We start from the raw sequence: 21,152 nt of genomic DNA on the forward strand, positions 1-21,152 counted from the left end.
AGAGAAAATTCCAGGCGAAAGTCCTCGTTCTGTCTTGAACCCCCTCACCGGGGCTGAGCCTGCCCGCAATTATGAACAAAGAAGCACCGCTCTCGATTGCCGAGCGCGATTTCATTCTCGATGCGCTCCGCGAGGACGTGAGGCTGGATGGCCGTAAGGCCGATCAGCTCCGTCCGCTCAATCTCTCATTTGGCGAAGAATATGGCCATGTGAAAGTTCAGCTTGGAAAGACGAGGTTTGTTTCACTTGCTGCATTTTATTTTTACATTTCTAATTGTCGCAATAGCCTTATCGTTCGGATATCCGCCGAAGTCGGAAAACCTCACGATGACCGACCGTTTGATGGTATCTTCAATATTGCTATGGAGTTGACCGCGATGGGATCCCCAGCCTGGGAGAATGGCCGGTATGAACACCGAATTGGACAATGAGTACCTTGTACTTGAGCTAATTGGGCTGCGCTTAATAGACAAGGGGACCTGGAGACATACGTTACGAACGTATTAGATCGTGTTATTCGTCACTCAAACGCTTTAGATACGGAATCTCTATGCATCCTCAAAGGAGTTAGCTGCTGGACGATACGTGCCGATGTACATATTACCGATTACGATGGAAACCTGATTGACGCATCCTGCATTGGTATCATGGCCGGGCTACAACACTTCCGTCGCCCAGATGCTGTGGTCAAGGACGGACAGGTGATTGTTTACGGAGTGGATGAGAGAGTTCCCGCACCCTTGAACATCACACACAAACCCCTTTCGGTCACATTCCACACCTTCGACGACGGAAAGCAGGTTGTGCTCGATGCGACGCGGAAAGAAGAGCAAGCGTCCGAGGCGGACGTGGTGATTGGGATGAACAATGCTGGAGATGTCTGCTACCTTTCCAAATTCTCAGGCTCCCCGGTGGATGCCCTGGTGTTTGTGACGAAGACGACGGTCGCGTTGGAGAAAGTTAAAGAGATCAACGCCATTATCGACAAGGCCCTGCAGGTTGACCTTGCGAAACGGGCCAAGGGTGGCCTCGCAGAGCAAGCTAGAGCAGAGAACGATCGCCCTGTCGCGTAGACGACGTCAATGCTTCGATCAGGCGAAGGATGTGACGTATGATAGATGAATGAAATGCACGATCATCATTTACAAGGTACGAGAAATCGCTGGTGCTGTCGCGGAGTGAAAATCTCCCGCGTCCGACCATCCGTAATAAGGATTTGCGCCCCTGATCTATAGGAGCTACGCCCAGAAACTCAACAGCCTGGAGAGCTATTTCCGTGACCAAGGTTGTAGGACAGGCAATAACGCTTAAAGATAAACAGATGTGTATCTATCGTTGCAGAAATTAATATAGATTCCTGTAATAAGCATCACGCTAAAGATCCTTGTCAAGAACAGCCCACGTCAAGCTTGCTGTTCGGCGAAGTGAGAGACCACGGGGCTGGACAGCACCGCCGCACGCCAAACCCAACGGGCGGCTAGCGCAGCCAGAAACTCTCCTCAATTCTCACTTCACCAGGCAATCATCATATTCTTTTTTTTTGGCTGCGTATTGTCTTTCTCCTTCTACTTACTTTCTTCTCTATTTTCGACCTCCTCAGCGATCACCTCCTCGCTATATTCTACTTGGTCTTATTCTCCTTTCCCCGTACTCGCCCCTTCCAAACAAAGCAATAGCGGCACCCACTCGAAATAATCGATGCTCCCCCTGGGTTACACCACCACACTGTCGGTGTTAGCCCTTCCCGATCATCATGGCCAGCGGTAGGGCTCCAGGTCGTCATCCCGCCGCTGGCCGGGATGATGACCTACTGCAGTTGGAGGAATCGGCCCCGATTTACAACACAGGCCGGCCTCCACCGGTCAACGACGCGAGCCTCTTGCGACAGTACGACATCGACGATACCGACCCTTCTCAACCTCGTCCTTCGGTCTCTTACGATAATTTTGTCGGTGGGAGAGTCGAACCGCAATCCGGTGCTCATGCGACGGGTTCCGCGCCTCCCCCGTCGGGAGCAGGCATCTACATGACCGACCCCTACTCCGGGCACGATGTATCGCGAACTTTTTCGCAGACCTCAGGGCTGGATAACTACCAGCGGTATTCGATGGACGAGTACGATGACGACCGGAACATGCATGGATACTACGATATGACGGGCCAGGACCCGATGGAGGGGGGCTCTCGCATGCGGCAGGCGAAGGAGCGGAATAGCATATTGAGTCTGGGCGGCGGAATAATGGGCAGAGCGAAGCATATGTTGGGAATGAAGCCTGAGTATTCCGAGATGGACCTCCCCCTGACCGAGTCCGGGGCGCGAGCTGCGCGTGCCGACAGTGCGGTTTCTGAGGAGGCGGCGGCACCGAAGAAGCCGAAGAAACCGTCGTTCAAGTTTGGCTTTGGCCGTGGAAATGCCGACCCATCTACGCTGGGTCCTCGTATGATCATGCTGAACAATCCCCCGGCGAACGCTGTGCACAAGTTTGTCGACAACCACGTGTCAACAGCCAAGTACAACATCGTCACCTTCCTCCCGAAGTTCTTATACGAACAGTTCTCAAAATATGCAAACTTGTTTTTCTTGTTCACCGCCGTATTGCAACAAATTCCCAATGTTTCGCCAACGAACCGGTATACTACGATCGGACCGTTGGCGATTGTGTTGATGGTATCGGCTATAAAGGAATTGGTGGAGGATTACAAACGGAGAGCGTCGGACAAGTCACTGAATTACTCCAAAACACAAGTTCTCAAGGGGTCCGCATTTCACGAAACTAAGTGGGTTGATGTATCCGTGGGAGACATCGTCCGTGTTGAGTCCGAGCAGCCGTTCCCAGCTGACTTGGTTCTTCTGGCTTCTTCAGAACCAGAGGGTCTATGTTATATCGAAACGGCAAACCTTGACGGCGAGACTAACCTCAAAATCAAACAAGGTATCCCGGAAACCTCGCATTTGGTCAGCCCGGCTGATCTCAGCCGGCTTAGTGGCCGCCTACGTTCTGAGCAGCCCAACAGCAGCCTGTATACATACGAAGCTACTTTGACCATGCACGCTGGAGGAGGAGAAAAGGAACTACCGCTAGCACCAGACCAGCTGTTGCTTCGAGGAGCAACGCTTCGGAACACTCCATGGATCCACGGCATTGTTGTCTTCACCGGCCACGAGACGAAGTTGATGCGAAACGCTACCGCCACCCCCATCAAGCGGACTGCCGTGGAGCGCATGGTTAATATTCAGATCTTGATGTTGGTCAGCATTCTTATCGCACTAAGTGTGGTCAGTTCTGTTGGCGACTTGATCATCCGCCGGACTGAAAAGGACAAGCTCATTTACCTTGACTACGGAAACACCAACCCTGGAAAGCAGTTTATCATGGATATATTCACCTACTGGGTCCTTTACTCCAACCTGGTTCCTATATCGCTCTTCGTTACCATCGAAATTGTGAAATATTCACAGGCCTTGTTGATCAATTCCGATCTCGACATCTACTACGATGTGACAGATACTCCAGCTACCTGCAGAACATCATCATTGGTTGAAGAACTTGGGCAAATCGAGTACATTTTCTCCGACAAGACTGGTACCTTGACTTGCAACATGATGGAATTCAAGGAGTGCACAATTGGCGGCATTCAGTATGGAGATGATGTTGCGGAAGATCGACGCGCTACGGTAGAAGATGGAGCTGAGGTGGGCGTACACGATTTCAAGAAGCTCCGTGAAAACATAGTCTCTCACCCCACCAAGGACACAATCCACCATTTCCTCACTCTACTTGCTACATGTCACACTGTTATTCCTGAAAGATCTGAAGCGGAGCCGGATAAGATCAAGTACCAAGCCGCGTCTCCCGACGAGGGAGCTCTTGTTGAAGGTGCGGCTCGAATGGGTTATCAGTTCAGCAACCGAAGGCCTAGGTCTGTGATCATCACAGTCGCAGGACAAGAGTACGAGTACGAACTACTGGCAGTATGTGAATTCAACTCCACCAGAAAGCGTATGTCGACCATCTTCCGATGCCCGGATGGGCGCATTCGCATCTATGTCAAAGGTGCGGATACGGTCATCCTCGAGCGCCTTAACCAGGACAACCCCATTGTTGAATCAACATTGCAACATCTCGAAGAATATGCGTCGGATGGTCTTCGTACTCTTTGTTTGGCTATGCGTGAAATTCCCGAGGACGAATTCCAGCAATGGTACCAAATATTTGACAAGGCATCCACAACAGTCAGCGGAAACCGTGCAGAGGAGCTTGATAAGGCTGCCGAGCTTATTGAGAAAGATTTCTATCTCCTTGGTGCTACCGCTATTGAAGATCGACTTCAGGACGGCGTCCCTGACACCATTCATACCTTGCAAACCGCAGGTATCAAGATCTGGGTTCTGACTGGCGATAGACAGGAAACCGCTATTAACATTGGCATGTCCTGCAAGCTAGTCTCGGAGGATATGACGCTTCTGATTGTCAATGAGGATAGTGCGGAGGCCACCAGGGATAACTTGACCAAGAAGCTCCAGGCTGTTCAGAGTCAAGCCGAAGCCGAACAGCTCGCCCTGATTATTGACGGTAGATCTCTGACGTTTGCCCTTGAAAAGGATATGGAAAAATTGTTCCTTGACCTTGCTGTCCAGTGTAAAGCTGTTGTTTGCTGGTAAGTCTTCTTCTTCTCCCCTTCTCTGAAACAAATACTAACAGTCATAGTCGTGTTTCACCGCTTCAAAAGGCTCTCGTTGTCAAGCTTGTTAAACGTCATCTCAAATCTTTACTTTTGGCTATTGGTGACGGTGCCAACGATGTTTCTATGATCCAAGCGGCTCACGTTGGAGTTGGTATCAGTGGTGTTGAAGGTTTGCAAGCCGCGAGATCAGCCGACGTTTCTATCGCTCAGTTCCGCTATCTTCGCAAACTCCTTCTTGTTCATGGAGCTTGGAGCTACCATCGGATTAGTCGCGTCATCCTTTACTCATTCTACAAGAATATTGCTCTTTACATGACACAGTTTTGGGTAAGCCAGCCTCGGTGTCCATCTTGGTGTCTTCACAAACTAACGGCCCACAGTACTCTTTCCAAAATGCATTCTCTGGTGAGGTTATTTACGAATCATGGACTCTTTCGTTTTACAACGTCTTCTTCACCGTGCTACCTCCGTTTGCGATGGGTATTTGTGATCAGTTCATATCCGCCCGTCTCCTAGACCGATACCCCCAGTTGTATCAACTCGGGCAGAAGGGAATGTTCTTCAAGCGTCACAGCTTCTGGTCGTGGATCGCCAACGGCTTCTACCATTCTCTCCTGCTATACATCGTCTCTCAGCTGATCTTCTACTCCGACCTTCCGCAAGCTGACGGTAAAGTCAGCGGTCATTGGGTCTGGGGTTCGGCACTATACACTGCCGTGTTAGCTACTGTTCTTGGGAAAGCTGCACTGATTACCAACATTTGGACGAAATATACGTTCATTGCTATCCCGGGTTCTATGATCATCTGGCTCGGATTCCTCCCAGCCTATGGTTATGCGGCACCGGCAATTGGCTTCTCGGAAGAATATTACGGTACCATTCCGCGTCTGTTCACCTCCCCCATCTTCTACTTGATGGCGATTGTTCTCCCTTGCCTCTGTCTCCTCCGCGACTATGCCTGGAAGTACGCCAAGCGGATGTACTACCCACAGCACTACCACCACGTTCAGGAAATTCAGAAGTACAATGTTCAGGACTACCGCCCCCGTATGGAGCAGTTCCAGAAAGCGATCCGGAAAGTCCGGCAGGTGCAGCGCATGCGCAAGCAGCGCGGTTATGCATTCAGTCAGGCCGATGAGGGTGGGCAGATGAGGGTTGTCAATGCTTACGATACCACGAGAGGAAGAGGGCGATACGGAGAAATGACCAGCTCGCGGAACTTGGTTTAAATTTTGCATTTCCATTTCATCTCATTCGATATGTATTTTCTTCCTTTTCTTTTTCATGTATTCTCTGCATTTGTTTGGATTTACTCTTCTCTGAATGCGAGGAGCTGGGTGTGTTTTCAGGCCATGTACTTAATGAACTTACTGAACTCGTGAACAATACTAGACTGGCTCTTTGCCAGTTATTCTGTCGAGAGATCTTCAAACCGTAAACAATTGTCAGTGATACGTAGATTCCTTTGTGTTATAATTCACCCCCACGCTGCATCCATCCACATCCACATTCGACCCACGCCCCCAGACCCCAAAGTCCAACCCCATTCCAGTACCAAACGTCTCGTCGTCTACTGACTCACTGAATCGTGCAACGACGTGGGTGGCCCTTCTCCATATCATGTGAAGCAATTAACCGAGAACACCAGCCGTTGGAGTCGGCCCATCTCCTCGAGTCGCGGTCCTCTTGCTACTTCTCACTGAGTCCCGGCCCGTTTACCCCTCGCTTCTTCTCCGACCCGATATACACCACCAAGTTATCTAAATAATTTCAGTCGGCGTATCTTGACGACGCTGATAGTTATTCTCGCCACATCTTCGCCCGCTTTACATCCCTCTCGTTCCATAATCGAATCCTTTCATTGACCGTCGGGGTATTTCCGAGCTCGCAATATGGCTGCCACTACCGTCCCAACTTGGCTTCACAAGCTAGAGGAACAAGGTGTGTGTTGCTCTGAGTGCACATACACAAAGGGCCAAATACTAAGCTTATCCAGTCAATGTCGACGCCGACGCAATGGACCCGGACTTCATCAAGAGCCTGCCCATCGTCCCTCATGACATGACAAGCAACCAGATCCACGTCCACGGACGAATGAGCGATCCCAGCAACAGGCAGCTCCTTCTTGACGTTGCCCGGGAATACAAAGACCGCGACTGGTTAGCTATCTACACTCGTGCTGTAAGCTACGTCAATCCCAAACCACCTTCTAGCACGATGCTAATGCCCGCTAGGCCGTCCTCCTCTGCAAGAAAAACATCGACCTAATTCAAGGCCGCGTCCTCCTGCAAGCATCGCCTTCGCAGGCCTACAATGCCCAGAAAGTCCTTGAGCACGCTCGACTCTACGCCAAGGAATTCGAGTCCGTGGGTATCTCAAAGGACCGCTTCTGCATTAAGATCCCCAGCACCGGCCCGGCGCTGAGCGTCTGTCCTATCTTGGAAGCAGAGGGCATTCGAACTCTAGGCACGGCTGTTTTCTCACTGGCGCAAGCTATTGCGGCTAGCCAGGCCGGGTGCTTGTTTATTAGTCCTTATTTCAATGGTATGATCAATCTTGTCTTCGTTTTGGCTGTTTACAAAGAGAGTCGGTGGCTAATAAGCATTTAGAAATTCGAGCAAACCTCGACCTTAGTCTTTGGCCAAATGTCGAGGACCCAGCAACCCAGCACACCATGTCCGCAAGACTCATCCAAATGCTCGAGACCTACCGCCGCCTATACAAGGAAACAGGCAAGACGCAGCCCTTGATCAAGAACGCCAAGTAAGACTACCGTGACTAAACCCTGTGATCTTAATTAAGAAAAGTGCCTCAATACTAAACCTAACCTACAACAGCTTCATAAGCCCCAAAGAAGCCCTCGCGCAAGGCGAGATCGGTGTGGACTCCGCAACAGTTTCCCAAGATGTTCTCGCCGAACTAGCAAAACTCCCCTACGACGGGTCCTCCCGGGCACCGGGTGTCATAGACGTCCCGAAACCCGCATACCCCGAGCACCAGAACTCGGTGTCAGCGACCCCGAAGCGCCTTCAGCATCTGGCTGGTGCTGACCCGCTTGCGGCCGCCGATTGGGATGGGAAGCTTGCGAGCACGGATATTGATTACCTGGCGAATGACGGGGCGAATCTGGAGAGTGCGATTTCGGCGGATCCAATTGCGAGTGCGAGGATGAAGGATGCCCTTGGTTTGTTTGTTAAGGTTGAGGAAGAGAGCAGGGAGCTTATTGAGGGAGCGTTGAAGGAGATTTCTTAGACGTACATGGCTTGCACTTGGATATAGAGTATAGAATTTTCCTGTGCATTAAATCCTAAAATATTATAGATTTCCTTACAGGTCATGTTCATTTCCTTAGATATAAATACTACTCAGATGGGAATTGTGTCACTCCGTAGCGTCAAACAGCATAATGGTGGTTCCCAACCCTATTCCTTTCCACAGCCGGCTTCATATGATATACTACTATATGTGGATTCACCGCGTACACCTCTCCTCAGCGGGCCTAAACCCAACCCCCAATCCCTCCATAACCATTCTTTCACGCTCTTCCCAAGTCTCACCCCCATGCTCAAGGTCAATAACCTGGCCACCAGTCGTGCGCTCCCTCACCCCGCTAGAATCAAACTTCCACCCGCGCGATTTCTTCGCATACCGCCTCAAGTCCCGCTCAAAGGTTGTGTCGCCGGACCAGCCGAGCACGGCGCAACCAACTGTTCGCCAGGGGGAGATGATAATGTCGACGCGGCGGTGGGGGTTGTTATTCTTTGCTCCCTCATTGGGTGGCTGATTTGGGTTAGGGTCCTGCCACACGACGAGTGCTTTATCGAGCGAGTCGAAGTGGTTTTTCCCATCGCTGTCGCCGCGGTAGGGCAAGGGCTGCTGGCTACGATTTGAAGTGGTTAAATGCAGGGCTAGCGTATGTGTTATCCAGCCCTCTTCCTCGAGGGACGCAACGACGTCAACGACGAGGTTGTGCGTGATGGTCTCGTCGCGGTGGGTGAGGATGAGGTCGACATCGTGCGAGAAAGGTTTCCCGCGGCGGTAGCTTCCAACAATTATACATTCGACGCCGCGGCCGTCGTAGGCCGCATTGGGCCGGGCGGTATTGGCGTGCTTGCGTACCGTGTTTGCAATGGACTCGGTCTCGTCTCGTGGGNTATCAAGCAGGAACTCGTCGTAATATTTTACGCCGATCTGCTGCACCCGCGAGAGGCTATTCCAGCCGTGTTCGACGATATCGTCGAGATCGCGCCACTGGCGTGCGTAGTAGAAGTCTCGGGCTGTTTTGGGGCCCACGCCCCAGATGTTGAGGAAGTGGTTGAGGGCGACGAGGTGAGAGTCTTTATCGAGTTCGTCTGCAGCAGCAAGGATACCGTGTTCTGTGGACTTGAACTCGGCAAAGAGATTGGCAATCTTGTGGTCACAGCCTGGCAGGGAAAGGACCTGTGATGGACGCCGGATTTCGTACGGATAGGCAGCAATTGCTGCGATGGCGGTGCTGTATGCTCTCACGCCTATCTCATCGAGATTGAGCTCGCGGATTGTCCTTATCTTGATGAGCTGCCGGATGAAACGCTCATTAGGCGTGTCCAGGAATGCAGACCGCATGCATGCATATAAGACATGATTCTGAACCCACTCCGGTGCAGGAGGCAATGGCTCCGCCTCTTCATTCTCAGATGTCGTCGTCCGGTACAGCTTTGGCGGCTGGCGCTGGCTAGAACCACCTCCATCCCGTTGCCTACTCCTGGGATGCGTCGTTGTCGTCGGAAACGGTACCTTGAACGAAGCATCTTGCTTCGCTCTATCAAGTATAGCCTGCGAATTCGCAGTATCTTTATCTTTTTTCGTCGCCGGCCGCTCTATCTTGCGCGCGCAATAAACGATGAACGGATCAACAGCTAGAAGCTCCTGTGCCTCAGCACATTTTGTTAGCCACTCCAGTCGCGCAACCCTAATAATCCCTTTGTCCTTATCCTTCTGAAACTGCGACGCGCTCGGTACTGTCCTCGCGGACGCCGTCAGCTGCGGGTGCTTCAATTGCGCCGCAGGCTGACGACCACGGACCCCGTCTTCCTCACTCTCATCCTCCGTGCTCAGGTATACCTCTTCCGCAGCCGCCGCATCTGTCTCTTTGCCTATCCGTCTCCGTTTCACGGGCGGCTCTACATCTGATCCCGGCTCAGGTGTAGGCGTAGGCGTCACTTCCTCTGTCCAAATACCCCTAGACCGTAATTCCAGCGCTGCGCGCTTCTTCTGGCCGACTTTCCCGAGGATAAGCGTTGCCTCCGAGACATCGTAGGTTAAGCGCGCGCCGTGCTGGATGAGGGTTTCTTCTGCTTGGTGCAGCGCATCGAGCGTCAGGTGTGTTGGGAGGACGAAAATTGGCGGGACGGAGGAGAGCGTGAATTCCCCTGGTTGCGCGCCTGGGCCTAGATACGGATTTGGATCTGGATCTGGATCTGGCGTGGAGCTTGCTGTTGTTGTGGACATGGTCGGATTTCCAAAGGGTTGTTAGCTATTGTTAGATTGCGGCATTATTGTATTGTATAGGGTATATATATAGTGTTTTTTGGTCGCATTATAAGGTGGATTCTACTGCATGCCGTTCAGATATATATATTACAGAGAGATTCGCTCGATATCGGGATGGAGTGGTTGGCGGCATCGGATTCGGATCGCGAGGAATTATTGCGGGGTATTGTTGCGCCGGCGTGCTATTGATGGATACCGAGGTTTCGGTGGATATGCTCCATTTGGCGCAGCAGTGTCCGTATACTCTCAGAAATTGAGATAGTTGTGCGCTGTAAAGCGTTGAAGTTGAAGTTGAGGTCAAGTTGAGCGGAAGCTTCAAGCGAGGGATGACGTTGGTCCACCATCACGAAGATCCGTGCTGCCTGAGGCATGAATTTACTATATAGATTTCAAGTTTCAAGATCTCACTTTTCATATTCTCGTGTCTTGCTAGCATATTAGTAACCAAATAGCTTCCTCCCACTAAATGAACCAAAGCCCATGACTATACCTTAGATATGCCTATCTAGTATCCCCCTTCGTCTGCACACTAACAGTCCCATACGTAACCCCAGGCGAACTCCTCCCCTCATTCAGCGGCGTGTGGACACTCGAAATCAACTCGCCAGTTCTATCTTCAGTCCCCTCTCCAGCCGCAACCTCATCCGGGTACTCACCACCCTCTTCATCACCACCGTCAACGATAGGCTTGTTATGTCTTCTCGCAATCCACCGTCTCCACGGCTTATAAACGAACACACTAATGGTGCCGAAAACAAGGAACGCGCCGCAGATTCCACCTCCAATAACATCGTAATAGTCGCCTGCTGTCTGAACACCGTCCCAGAACCGGCCAGTTGGTTCAGCGACGTTAAGGACGAGCGTTAGCAGTTGGATCACGCCGATCACGATGGCGACAACCACGGTTAGGGTTGTCAGTACGATGGAGTAGTAGAGGAATGCGACGGGATCGCGGTGGTTCTGAGATGGGGCTATCGGCTCATCTGATTCCATGAGAGGTGTTTCTGAAGTGGGCGAGGCGGTGCGTTTGGGCGGGAGGAAGTTTGTGGCTGGTTGGATGTAGAGGGCCAGCATTAGGGCTCCGTCAGCGGTGTCGAGGAGACACATTCCAGCTGTAAGTTGGTTAGTTTCTTTTATTTGTTAATTTGGGTTTAGGGTTTTACCAGTGAACAAAATTGGGAATATGAGTATAACCCAGAACGTAGTTCCCTTTGCAGCCTCGATAGACGAGATTCCGAGCAGGGCGATCTCAGATGAGGTGTCAAAGCCAAGTCCGAACAGAATACCAAGCGGATACATCTTCCACGGCCTGTGACGTCAAATTAGCCAAGTATCTATTAGTATGAATAATGAACTACCCACCGATCAATCAACTTGAACATCTTCTTCAGCACGGAAAACAGAATGCCTCCACCTTCAATCTTCCAGGCTTCTTCCTCCTGGCCCGGTGAAAGATTCAGGACTTTCTGCATCTGCTTGTACAGCTTATACAGGATATACGCGTTCATCAGACCCAGCAGGATCAGAAAGGCTGCACTGACAGAAGTCCCAATGATGCCACCTACTGTGCTGAACTTGTCGAAGCGGGAAGATACAGCTGCAGCGGTGGCCGCGACAACGATCGAAGTGATGATAACGATTGTGGAATGTCCCAGTGAGAAGAATGTCCCAACAGTTACAGGCTTCTGTCCTGTGGCCAGAAGTCGCCGGGTCATGAGATCAATGGCCTGAATCGTTAGACACTGGCTAGAAATCGGACATGGTCAAGCGCATACCGAGATATGATCTGCATCAAAAGCATGTCTTAAACCGAGAGTATATGACAAGACAGCATTCGAAACCAAAGACCTTGGCAGGTTAGCTTTTATACATACACGGCAAAATTGTACACAACTCACGGATGATATCGCTACACAAAGCACAAGTCAGCCTCACATCCTGATTTCCTAGTTATAGAAGCAACATACCAAAACAACCGCAACAGCAATCCACACAAGTACATTCACCAGCGCAACAAGTAGAATCACTCCAATTGAGCGTAGCGGGATCTTGCGGATTCCAGGCAGCCGACTATGCGAGTGCTCGGCGCGGCGGATTAGCGAGTTGGTAGTGGTCCATTTCTTGTCGTCACTTTGGTTCTGCGCGTCGACTTCGACGACGATGTTGTCGCCTGGGGTCAAAGCTTCCGCCATTGCAAGTACAGCCTTGAAGAAATGAACCCGAAGTTGCAACAGAGAAATCAAGAGAAAAAAAAGTTGGCCGCCGTCAACAGATGAGGGGTTAAATCAGAGTGGGGCGCGATAAGACCGCATGCGTTATCAGTTCGTCAGTTGTCAGTGCGTCACTCTACTTGAACTGTCTGGCTTTTACCAACCACTTGTTTCTGCTGCTGTCCTTGACGGTTCTTCTCTTTGATGACACTGTTCGAGATAAAAACTTCTTGACTTCTCGACCAGCAACAAGGTTCATGAAATACAGTCGCTGCCTCCCACCACGTGACGAATCCGGCGTCCTCCGCCGAAGGTCGCAGCGAGCAACAGCGGACTACAGGTGGAGCTGCCAGTTTCGGCGAAAAAAAAGCTTCTTTGCTTGACGATTTACATAATAATGCGCGCAAATCGTAGTCCACTGCGCTTTGACACCTGCCAACTTCAAACTTGGAAGCGTTGCATATCATGGATTGATCTCCGCATTGGAGCCCACACCGTCCAGTGAGCACTGTCACCATTTGTAAGTTGTTATTATTGGTGCAGAATGCAGGCTCTTCTCTCCAAAAAAAAAAAGAAAAAGAAGAAAGGACACTCCGTAGTAAAACTAGAGCTACTGTAGCTTATCAACATATGGAGAAGCAACAGCAGATAGGAACTAAGGTACGGATATAGCTCAGCCATAGCTTGGAAACAGTGGAGGTCAGGTCCACCAACCACGCACGGTTGTGTACTACGTAGAATATCGTAACAAACACCTAGAGGCACATATACAGCATATCCTCCAATTAAAATCGAAGAAACGACTCTAGTATAGAGTCTTCCCAGAGGTCTATGCCACCATTATCCGGTCTCGGCGATTCCCGCAGCGGGGCCATTAATTGGCGCTTATTTGGTCCTTTTGGCGTTCTGGGAGTACAATTGGTAGTGTTGGTTGACAGTGTTTACTACTGTAGGCAACATCCAGAGATATAGAGATACTAATAAATCTTAATTGGCATTTTCATATCAAGGGTATAAAATAGTATTACATATTTCAGCAACTACATACATGAAGTTAAGTTCGTCTCGTTTCGTCATTAGGTCGTGAAATCCACAAGCATTGCTGTGGGAATAGCATATACCGGCGGAGGGGAGAAGGAGGCCGATCTCATAAAGACCGCAGTGTCAGTCTGGTGGACCGTGTAAAGCTGCGTGTCATGGCTCGGTGATCTCCCACCAGCAGTGGAGGTGCCGAGTACCCTTTCGCCAGGTGTGAACCCTTCTCGGGATGCTGATCCGGAAGCCATACTAATCCAGTATCGGAGTATGCATCCGCCCGCTCAAATCCAACACCAAAATAAACAACCCTCAACACCCTGCCGCATACTGTAGTCGTGGTAAATATCAAGCCGCAGCAAGAACGGTAGGCGAAGGCGTCCACTTGGTAACAACAGGTCTATTCTTCCTAAAGTCCGGTCCAAAGAGTAAATTCCACTCGTTGCGCGTGATGGGCGTGACATCCGACGCCGAGAGAGGCGTCTTGGGCCCGCGCCTTGTAGCGCTGTTTGCTCCTGAGAGTGGAGGCCCCGATGATTGCTTGCGGATCCGGACCGCGCGCACGGGTGACTTTAGGGCTTTCTTGAATTCTTTCTTTTCGGCGACGGCGGTGACTGTTACTGTGCTGGTGGGTTTAAGGGGTTTTATGGGCTTGTTCGGTTTGGCTTTCGGGGGTGCTGATGCTGGTGCTGATGCTGGTGCTGATGCTGGTGCTGATGCTGGGGTTGTAGTTGCGGTTTTAGCTGTAGCGGAGGTGGGAGGGACGACGATGCCCTCCTGTTTATATTGCTTCTTGTAGACATCTGCGACATGCGAGAGCAGAGAGTCGTCGACGTCCAACTGTTCGTAGACGCGGTGGAAGAAAGCCTTGCTGAACGGGCGGCCGTTGAAGTCCTGGATAGTGCGGTGGAGGAGGCGCACACAGGAGCCAACATAAGAGTCACGGCGCGGGTTGTTGGCTGCCGTTGAATTTGACGTAGACAGAATGCAAAGACGGCGCTTGAACGTATAAATCCGGTCAACGTTGAGCAGCGTCAGCCCCTCTCGGCTGAAAACAACCTCGTTCTGCAAGATCGAGCGCTCAATGAGGTACTTGTTCGCCGATCGTTCGTGCTGCGAGCGTGCAAGGGCGTCAGACCAGCTCTGACCAAGTGAGAATTTCAGTGCTGCTTTGGCGAAGATGCGCGCCAGGGCGCGGTGCACAGACGGCTCGAGGGGAGCAGAAGGGATGACGATGAGGTCTGACGGTTGGCCTGTAGGATAGGGTTTTCCACGGCCGACGAGGAGGGTGACGTGCCTCGTTTTCTGCTGGAGCTTGGAGGAGATGTACTCGAGAGCCGGGATTATGGATGGCGTCAAGGTTTCGGTGTCGAAGTTGAAGTCGGCGGAGAGAGGAGACGAGATCATATCGGAGGTGACGCTCCTGGGGGAGTTGGGGACGTAGACGCCTGTTGGACGAGGCAGACGCATGGCGACAATGAAGTATGAATGGATATCCTCTGCTGGAGATGACTTGGGAGAGAGCAAGTTGCACAGAGCAATGCAGCGGCCGCAGGGGCCAAAATGGATAAATAAACCCCAGTATTCAGGGGCACCAGACGAACAACACCACAAAGAGGGGAACAACACGCCAACGCATCTCTCTCTCAGAACGAGCGACGCTCTCAGAGCGACCCGACACAGCGGAACCCAACCAGCAGCGGTGCAGGCCCCAGTTAAGCGCCCGCGAGTGTGAAATGCGCAGCCCAAGGCACATTTGCTGCAGCCACAGCACACGCTACCCACAAATCTCCAACTGTGAGTCCGCTAAACCGTCGCTGCTTTCTGCAATTCGCTGTCTGGATTGGTCGAGACAGGGGCCTGGCCAATCCATCTTTGTTGCTGGGCGATTTAATTGACGGTGAACTCCCGTCTCGACGCCGTTGGACACCAGCGTGTTGGCAGTTGGTTCTTTGCCTGGGTTTACGCGCTGGATGTCTTGAGCTGCCTGATAACCATGCATACTCTTGCAGGCCGAGTTCGCCTTGCAGATACGAGTCTGGAATCAGCCTCTCGCAAGACGAGATCCAGAAACTCTGTTGGACGTAAAGACACTGTATGGATTGTGCACGATCCCGCATCACGACTGAGATCGGACCAACACACGACTGAAATTTGTGTGCATATTTCAAGAAAACCCAAATACAAGTTTGATGATCCAACAAGAAAGAAAAGAGAAAAAACCACATCCTCCGAGCGGGGTCGTCTCCGTTGTTCCTGCTGACAGCCCGCGCTAAACTATCGTGAGTCTTGGCCTGGCGCTTATACTCAGTCAACCAACAGTCAGTCTGCCTTGTCCCATCCAATCCCTCTCTTTCACGCAAAGCCAGTCTGAGGCCGCCATCTCTGAATCCGAATAGGCTCCTCCCCCCTCACCCTCCTCCACCGGTTAGTCGACTCAATCAGCTCATTGCACCCCTCCATAGTCCACATCCACTTCCGCAGGAATCCAGGCGTTACCTCCCAGTTCTCTACTCTATGCGGCTCGCCCCAGAGAATAAGCCCCTTCCGGCCGGTCGTGACCTCGTCGTCAAGAGTATCATCCCCCTGCAAAGCCGGGCCCACGGGTAAATGGCGTAGCGAGACTCCATCTACTAGATCCGACCCAGCGCCGGCACCGGCACCGGGGCCAGAGCCAGAGCCGAAACTGGGATATCTTCCGGCTAGAGTTCGATAGCTCTTCCGCTCATCTTCCGCGAAAGCCCCAATAACGTCTCGCGCAAAGTCCAGGTGATCGAAATGTTGCTCCCACTGAATCAAGTTCTCGCGCATCCGCGGGAACGGGATGGTGTTGATCCACTTCACGTGGATGCGGCGCCTCTGCGTCTCGGTGGGGACGAGGGCATTCGGCAGCACAGAGTAATCTTCCTTCTTTTTATCCTTACTCTGGGTGGACTCAGTGCCTGTAGCCGTAGTTATAGCCGGAGCACGGAGCATCAATATCGACGACCCATCGAGGTCCGGATTGATTCCACAGGCAATCAGTGGTTTCTCAAAATTCGCATAGGATGTAAAGCGCCGCAGGCATGTTTCATTCTGCATCAGGCCGCGCAAGACATTGATTTGGATGATCCGGAGAAGATGGTGGTCCGGTGAGATGGTGGTATCCTGGCGTGGGTATAGCGAATCGGTATCGAACCCGTGCTGAGTTGCTGGTTGTATAGTTCGGCTCTCTACCGCGAGGGTATCTTCGGGACTCTTTTTCTTCTTCTTCTTTTCATCCTTACTGTCCTGGTTCGGGTCACCCGCGACTGTACTGGTAGGTTCGTACTCTTCCACGCGCCATCTATCAACTCGGTACGGCCGCTTCGCCCTGTTCTGGTCCTGGTCCTCGGGGGCTAACTCCTGGAGTCGCTGTCCTGTTTGTGATTACTCAGGTGTAAGCATAGGTAGTTAATCAATCCCTCCCGCCTGCTCGCGGGCCTTGAGGAGCTTGGATGGCTTATTGGGCCAGCTGTGTAATACAAATCTGCTCGTGGCTGCGGATTTCGACAATCGACGGTTGGATGGAAGGATGGACCTACTTCTCACCCGCTGATTCACCCGGTTCTGGAGGCGCCTGCGCTGTTTCTTTGCCTCTTCGGTGTTGGCATCGGTGTTGGCATCGGCATTGCCGGACCGGTAAACGAGATTCCTGATGGTAGACATGATTCAGTGGATGCTGCTGTTCTTTGATGAAAGGAGCCTAATTTGGAGGGTAATGTAGCAGGCGGGAGAAATCCCAGTGTAGCAAGAATGTCATCAACAGGAGGATCTTGGGTACTTACCCAGCACTATGTACATATTTCCATCCTTCCATTAGGGCCCACGGTGGATCTCGGCAGTTCTTTGTTTGAATCCGCCAGGATCTAGTTGGCTGGTAGTGCTAGACTGCATCGAGTAAAAAGTGCGGAGGGTTGGAAAGTATATCTGGGACTTGTGAGATGAGATCCATGGTTGGAGGATCTCTATCTTTGGATGGTCGAGATGGCTGAGTAATATGATAGCACTGCGGGAGCACCCCAGTAATGGAATATTGATATGTACTTACGATATAAATCTGTTAGGCGTGTTTGCTGCAGAATCGATGGAAATGTTGAGGGGTGGGCCGGCCGACTTACCGGGGAATTTCTATATATTTATCCCGAGCAGCATATCTATTACGTCGACTACGCACATTAAAACTACAGCAAATTGTAATATGAAGTCACATGTTTTCAAGCATAAACGGCGTGTTTCTCGTACCTACACCATACATATCACGTGTGTATAAACATGGAACAGACACCCTGGCCATGGCTAAAACAGCCAGGAAACAAAAGTCTTGTAGAACCACGAAGCCAGGCCTTTGTTACTACTCTGTGTTGCTCTCTTGGCCTCCTGTTGCGCAAGATAGGCAGCCTCCTCGCGGTCGATAATGTCCTTATCAGTCCAGAGGTCCGCCTCGTGCGGAAGGACACGCTTGGACTTGGTGGCAAACTTGTAGCCAAAAATGAGAATGAGGTATAGCGGGATGCCCAGGTATGACGTGATGAAAGTCTTGTAGTCAAATGAATCGTTGACATTAGTGAAGATGTCGAAGCTCTTAGTGAAAGAGACAACAATGCACCAGAAGAGGGCGAAGTAAGAACCCCAAACACCGAAAGGAGCGGTATATGCAATATCGCTCTTTGGGACTTGTTGGGCTTCGCGAGCTTTCACGAAGAATATATGGGTTACCAGCAACGAGATCCAGCTAAGTAGACCGAAGATGGTGACCAGGTCAACGAAGTATTTGAACACAGTCTTTGAGCTGCTCGATACGTTCATGTAGGAGATACAGGCAATAAGTGCGCAGAGGGCCAGGGCCACGAACGGTACTCCACGACGGTCAGTCTTGGTGAGGATCTTGGGTGCCTTGCCCTCCTTGGCGAGGCCATAGATGGTTCGGGTGGCAATGTAAAGATCGGAGTTGGCAGCGGAAAAAACGAAGAGAAGAATACAAGCGTTCAAGATGTGGGGGAGCGCGGGGATACCGGCGATTTCGATGGCAAGGACAAAGGGCGAGGCGGCCGAAGAAGTATCCGCATTGTTTGCCTCTTTAAGTCTCGGATGGTTGTAGGGAACCAGAGTGCCAACCAGCAAAACACTGATCACGTAGAAAAAGACGATACGATAGAAGGTCAGCTTGATGGCGCGCGGAATCGTCTTTCGGGGATTCTGGGCCTCGCCAACGGTTACACCGACCAGCTCTGTGCCGAGATAGGCAAATGTGGCAGAAACCATGGTCGACCAGAAAGCAAAGAACCGACCGGAATCGCTGCCGGTGCCATCGGGACCCTCGTCAATATAGGATCTAAAGGCACCCGGGTTTTTCCAGTAGCGGAAGCCTTTGCGGTCATGATCAGGCCCGCCTCCCAGCATCAAAATGAAGGAGAGCAATATCAAGCCGACAATCACGACGACTTTGAACGAGGAAAGCCAAAATTCAAATTCACCAAAGAATCCGACACCGAAGTAGTTGATGAAGACAATCAAAACCAGGAACACGGTGATCCATACACCCGGATTGACTTTATCTGCAGGCAACCAGTATTGAACAACCAGCGCGGCGGCTGTTAACTGGTTTGGCGTGACGATGATGTATTTAAACCAGTACCTGCCACAGCGTTGTTAGCGGTCCATTATCTCTCATCGCAGTACATTCCGCGACATACGTATAACCCAGCGCAAACCCTAACGCAGGGTCGCAAAAGCGTACAGCGTAACCAGTGAAACCGGAAGAACGAGGTAACCAAGTGGCCATCTCTCCGAGACCACACATGACAAGATAGACGATGAAGCCCATGAAGGCGTAAGATATCAGGATTGAACCAGGCCCGGCCCTAACAGCAAAAGCAAGCACAGTCAGTCAAACGTATTGAGGTCCGGGGCGAGGATTTCCTACCTCTCAAGAGCCGAACCAGTTCCAATGATCAAACCGGTACCTGAAACCATTAGACGGGGACGGGGCTTGTTGGATGGCTAAAACGACATACCAATAGCACCACCGATGGCTAGATGCGACTCGTTAGCTTGTACGACAGTAAGATGCGACGGTAAAATCATCACTCACCGATCATAGTAATGTGGCGCGCCTTGAGCGCACGATGAAGCTCATTCTCCCGGGGCACCTCAATGACACCTTTCTCAGTGGTGGAAACGTCGTAGACGGCATTGTTAGGAGCGACGGAGATCCCGTCGTCTTTGTCGACGCCCATATCTTCTTCAAAAATCCAGACAACTCACGCTTGACGAGATGAAGGCACAGCGATGTGAAACGAACGGGGAGGAAAAGGAGGAAGGAGAGGAGGGAGTGTGAATTATAACCTGGGGCAGGCAACACGACCTCCGCGAATAGCCCGCCGAGGCTGAGTCGCTCAGGCTCACTGGTCTGGCTGCAGATAAGAGGATTCATTTCTCCGCACGGCAATTCGACTGGCCTGACTAGGTTTATTGCCCGGGCTGCGAGGGCCTGAAAGGGAGGTCGCATCGTCGCTCAGTCTCAGCAGCTTGTGGCTTATACCAAACGAGGCCAAGTGCTTGGAGCGGATAAGCTTGGCACCGCCATTCTCTTGCCCCGCGATAAGCTGCCCGTCTGACCACAGTCACCGGGCACGCCGACGCTGATAAGCACAATGCTTGACGGGTCAAGATCCATGCTTGGTGAGCAGGACGGGTTTGTACAGGAACAGACATCAAAACTAAACTACGGCGACCTGCTTCAACCCCATCAATCGCGAGCATGACAATCGAATGCTGGGATCTGGAATGGAATTAAGCATATTATCTTAGTACGTTACATGCTCTCCAGACTCCAGATTGTCGATGGGGAAGCGATACCACCTCACTGTATACGGTCCCACTTGGCCCAGGCTTGGCACTGACAACAGCGGGCCTGCCCTTGACGTGACTGATAGGCCCAGTGAACTTCCCCTCGTGTTTATTTTTGCCGTCTTCGTATCACAAGACGCCTTGCTTTGGCATCGCCTCGCTTCGTGTTGCAGAAGCGCAAATGCCAGAAATCGATCGTCAACAATCTTGGCGCCAAGCATAAGAGAAACTTTGTGGCAAAACCGCGGTAGTATCTGGCATCTGCAGATTGGCAAAATGTCAATTTCTCACTCCAGCTGATAGCCACGAGGGATTCGGTGTTCTGGAAGCTTATGGGGCCACCATCCAGCCAATTACATGCAAACCGTTAGGTAACGGTTCTGATGTTATCTCTTCCCCTCGACTCTTCGTACTCCTGAGATCACCCATGCAACGAGATGGAATAGCCAAATATTATTCGAATTCCTATCTCATCGTTTGTGCGGCTCCAGCATCCAGGGCACAGGGGGACGAGGCAGACCCGTGCCAACGAATACCTACATAGACAGGAAATAGCTCGCGTGCTTGGGCTGGATTAGCCTTGCAGTAGGCTGACATCTTTAGATCAATACGAGAAAGGCGGATTCAGCTCCATAGGTTCTCCCATACCTTTACTTTGTACTCCGCACTCTGCAAATCTTCTGGCTCCCTCGACCTGGCTTGTTCTAGCACAACCTGTTAAGTTATCAACAGGTATGTTTGACCCTTTAGTTAGGCCGCCAACGGCCTCAGGCTGGGGCCCAACCCCATCTTGGATGCTAGCCCCCTAGCTTCTCCTTC

General features: G+C 51.4%; 8 protein-coding genes across 8 annotated transcripts; 3 read left to right on the top strand and 5 right to left on the bottom strand.

Moving 5' to 3' along the window:
• Positions 1 to 71: 71 nt before the first annotated feature.
• On the top strand, positions 72 to 1,073 carry ASPSYDRAFT_151449 (exosome non-catalytic core subunit RRP45; the record flags this gene model as incomplete). Its single annotated transcript, XM_040842100.1, has 3 exons — positions 72 to 235; positions 287 to 406; positions 470 to 1,073. The coding sequence occupies 3 exons, from the start codon at positions 72 to 74 to the stop codon at positions 1,071 to 1,073; spliced, it is 888 nt and encodes a 295-aa protein (XP_040702606.1).
• Positions 1,074 to 1,753: 680 nt separating this feature from the next.
• Positions 1,754 to 5,915, top strand: ASPSYDRAFT_151959 (aminophospholipid-translocating P4-type ATPase DRS2; the record flags this gene model as incomplete). The annotated part of the gene is made up of 3 exons (XM_040842152.1): positions 1,754 to 4,659; positions 4,710 to 5,013; positions 5,067 to 5,915. 3 exons carry the CDS (start codon positions 1,754 to 1,756, stop codon positions 5,913 to 5,915), a joined length of 4,059 nt encoding a protein of 1,352 aa, XP_040702607.1.
• Positions 5,916 to 6,578: 663 nt separating this feature from the next.
• ASPSYDRAFT_89531 (uncharacterized protein) lies at positions 6,579 to 7,938 on the top strand (the record flags this gene model as incomplete). The annotated part of the gene is made up of 5 exons (XM_040852179.1): positions 6,579 to 6,627; positions 6,683 to 6,867; positions 6,921 to 7,230; positions 7,296 to 7,449; positions 7,524 to 7,938. The coding sequence occupies 5 exons, from the start codon at positions 6,579 to 6,581 to the stop codon at positions 7,936 to 7,938; spliced, it is 1,113 nt and encodes a 370-aa protein (XP_040702608.1).
• Positions 7,666 to 10,508, bottom strand: ASPSYDRAFT_45200 (type-X family DNA polymerase). The gene has a single exon (XM_040846989.1). The coding sequence runs from the start codon at positions 10,174 to 10,176 to the stop codon at positions 8,158 to 8,160; it is 2,019 nt and encodes a 672-aa protein (XP_040702609.1). The 5' UTR covers positions 10,177 to 10,508; the 3' UTR covers positions 7,666 to 8,157.
• A 6-nt stretch (positions 10,509 to 10,514) lies between these two features.
• Positions 10,515 to 12,747, bottom strand: ASPSYDRAFT_202451 (HoxN/HupN/NixA family nickel/cobalt transporter). Its single transcript, XM_040843818.1, has 6 exons — positions 12,186 to 12,747; positions 12,117 to 12,127; positions 11,994 to 12,066; positions 11,581 to 11,945; positions 11,382 to 11,527; positions 10,515 to 11,330 (listed from the first exon to the last, which is right to left on the bottom strand). The coding sequence occupies exons 1-6, from the start codon at positions 12,408 to 12,410 to the stop codon at positions 10,720 to 10,722; spliced, it is 1,431 nt and encodes a 476-aa protein (XP_040702610.1). The 5' UTR covers positions 12,411 to 12,747; the 3' UTR covers positions 10,515 to 10,719.
• Positions 12,748 to 13,407: 660 nt separating this feature from the next.
• Positions 13,408 to 15,099, bottom strand: ASPSYDRAFT_45203 (uncharacterized protein). The gene has a single exon (XM_040846990.1). The coding sequence runs from the start codon at positions 14,931 to 14,933 to the stop codon at positions 13,812 to 13,814; it is 1,122 nt and encodes a 373-aa protein (XP_040702611.1). The 5' UTR covers positions 14,934 to 15,099; the 3' UTR covers positions 13,408 to 13,811.
• Positions 15,100 to 15,845: 746 nt separating this feature from the next.
• On the bottom strand, positions 15,846 to 16,355 carry ASPSYDRAFT_126258 (uncharacterized protein; the record flags this gene model as incomplete). Its single annotated transcript, XM_040840463.1, has 2 exons — positions 15,846 to 16,049; positions 16,215 to 16,355. Coding segments are annotated over 2 exons (345 nt in total), but the record flags the coding sequence as incomplete, so codon positions are not given.
• A 1,425-nt stretch (positions 16,356 to 17,780) lies between these two features.
• On the bottom strand, positions 17,781 to 19,720 carry ASPSYDRAFT_58026 (dicarboxylic amino acid permease agtA; the record flags this gene model as incomplete). The annotated part of the gene is made up of 5 exons (XM_040849464.1): positions 17,781 to 19,119; positions 19,178 to 19,345; positions 19,408 to 19,447; positions 19,499 to 19,516; positions 19,576 to 19,720. 5 exons carry the CDS (start codon positions 19,718 to 19,720, stop codon positions 17,781 to 17,783), a joined length of 1,710 nt encoding a protein of 569 aa, XP_040702613.1.
• Between the last annotated feature and the right edge of the window lie 1,432 nt (positions 19,721 to 21,152).

Source organism: Aspergillus sydowii (assembly GCF_001890705.1).
Source record: "Aspergillus sydowii CBS 593.65 unplaced genomic scaffold ASPSYscaffold_5, whole genome shotgun sequence".
Classification (NCBI taxonomy): Eukaryota; Fungi; Ascomycota; class Eurotiomycetes; order Eurotiales; family Aspergillaceae; genus Aspergillus; species Aspergillus sydowii.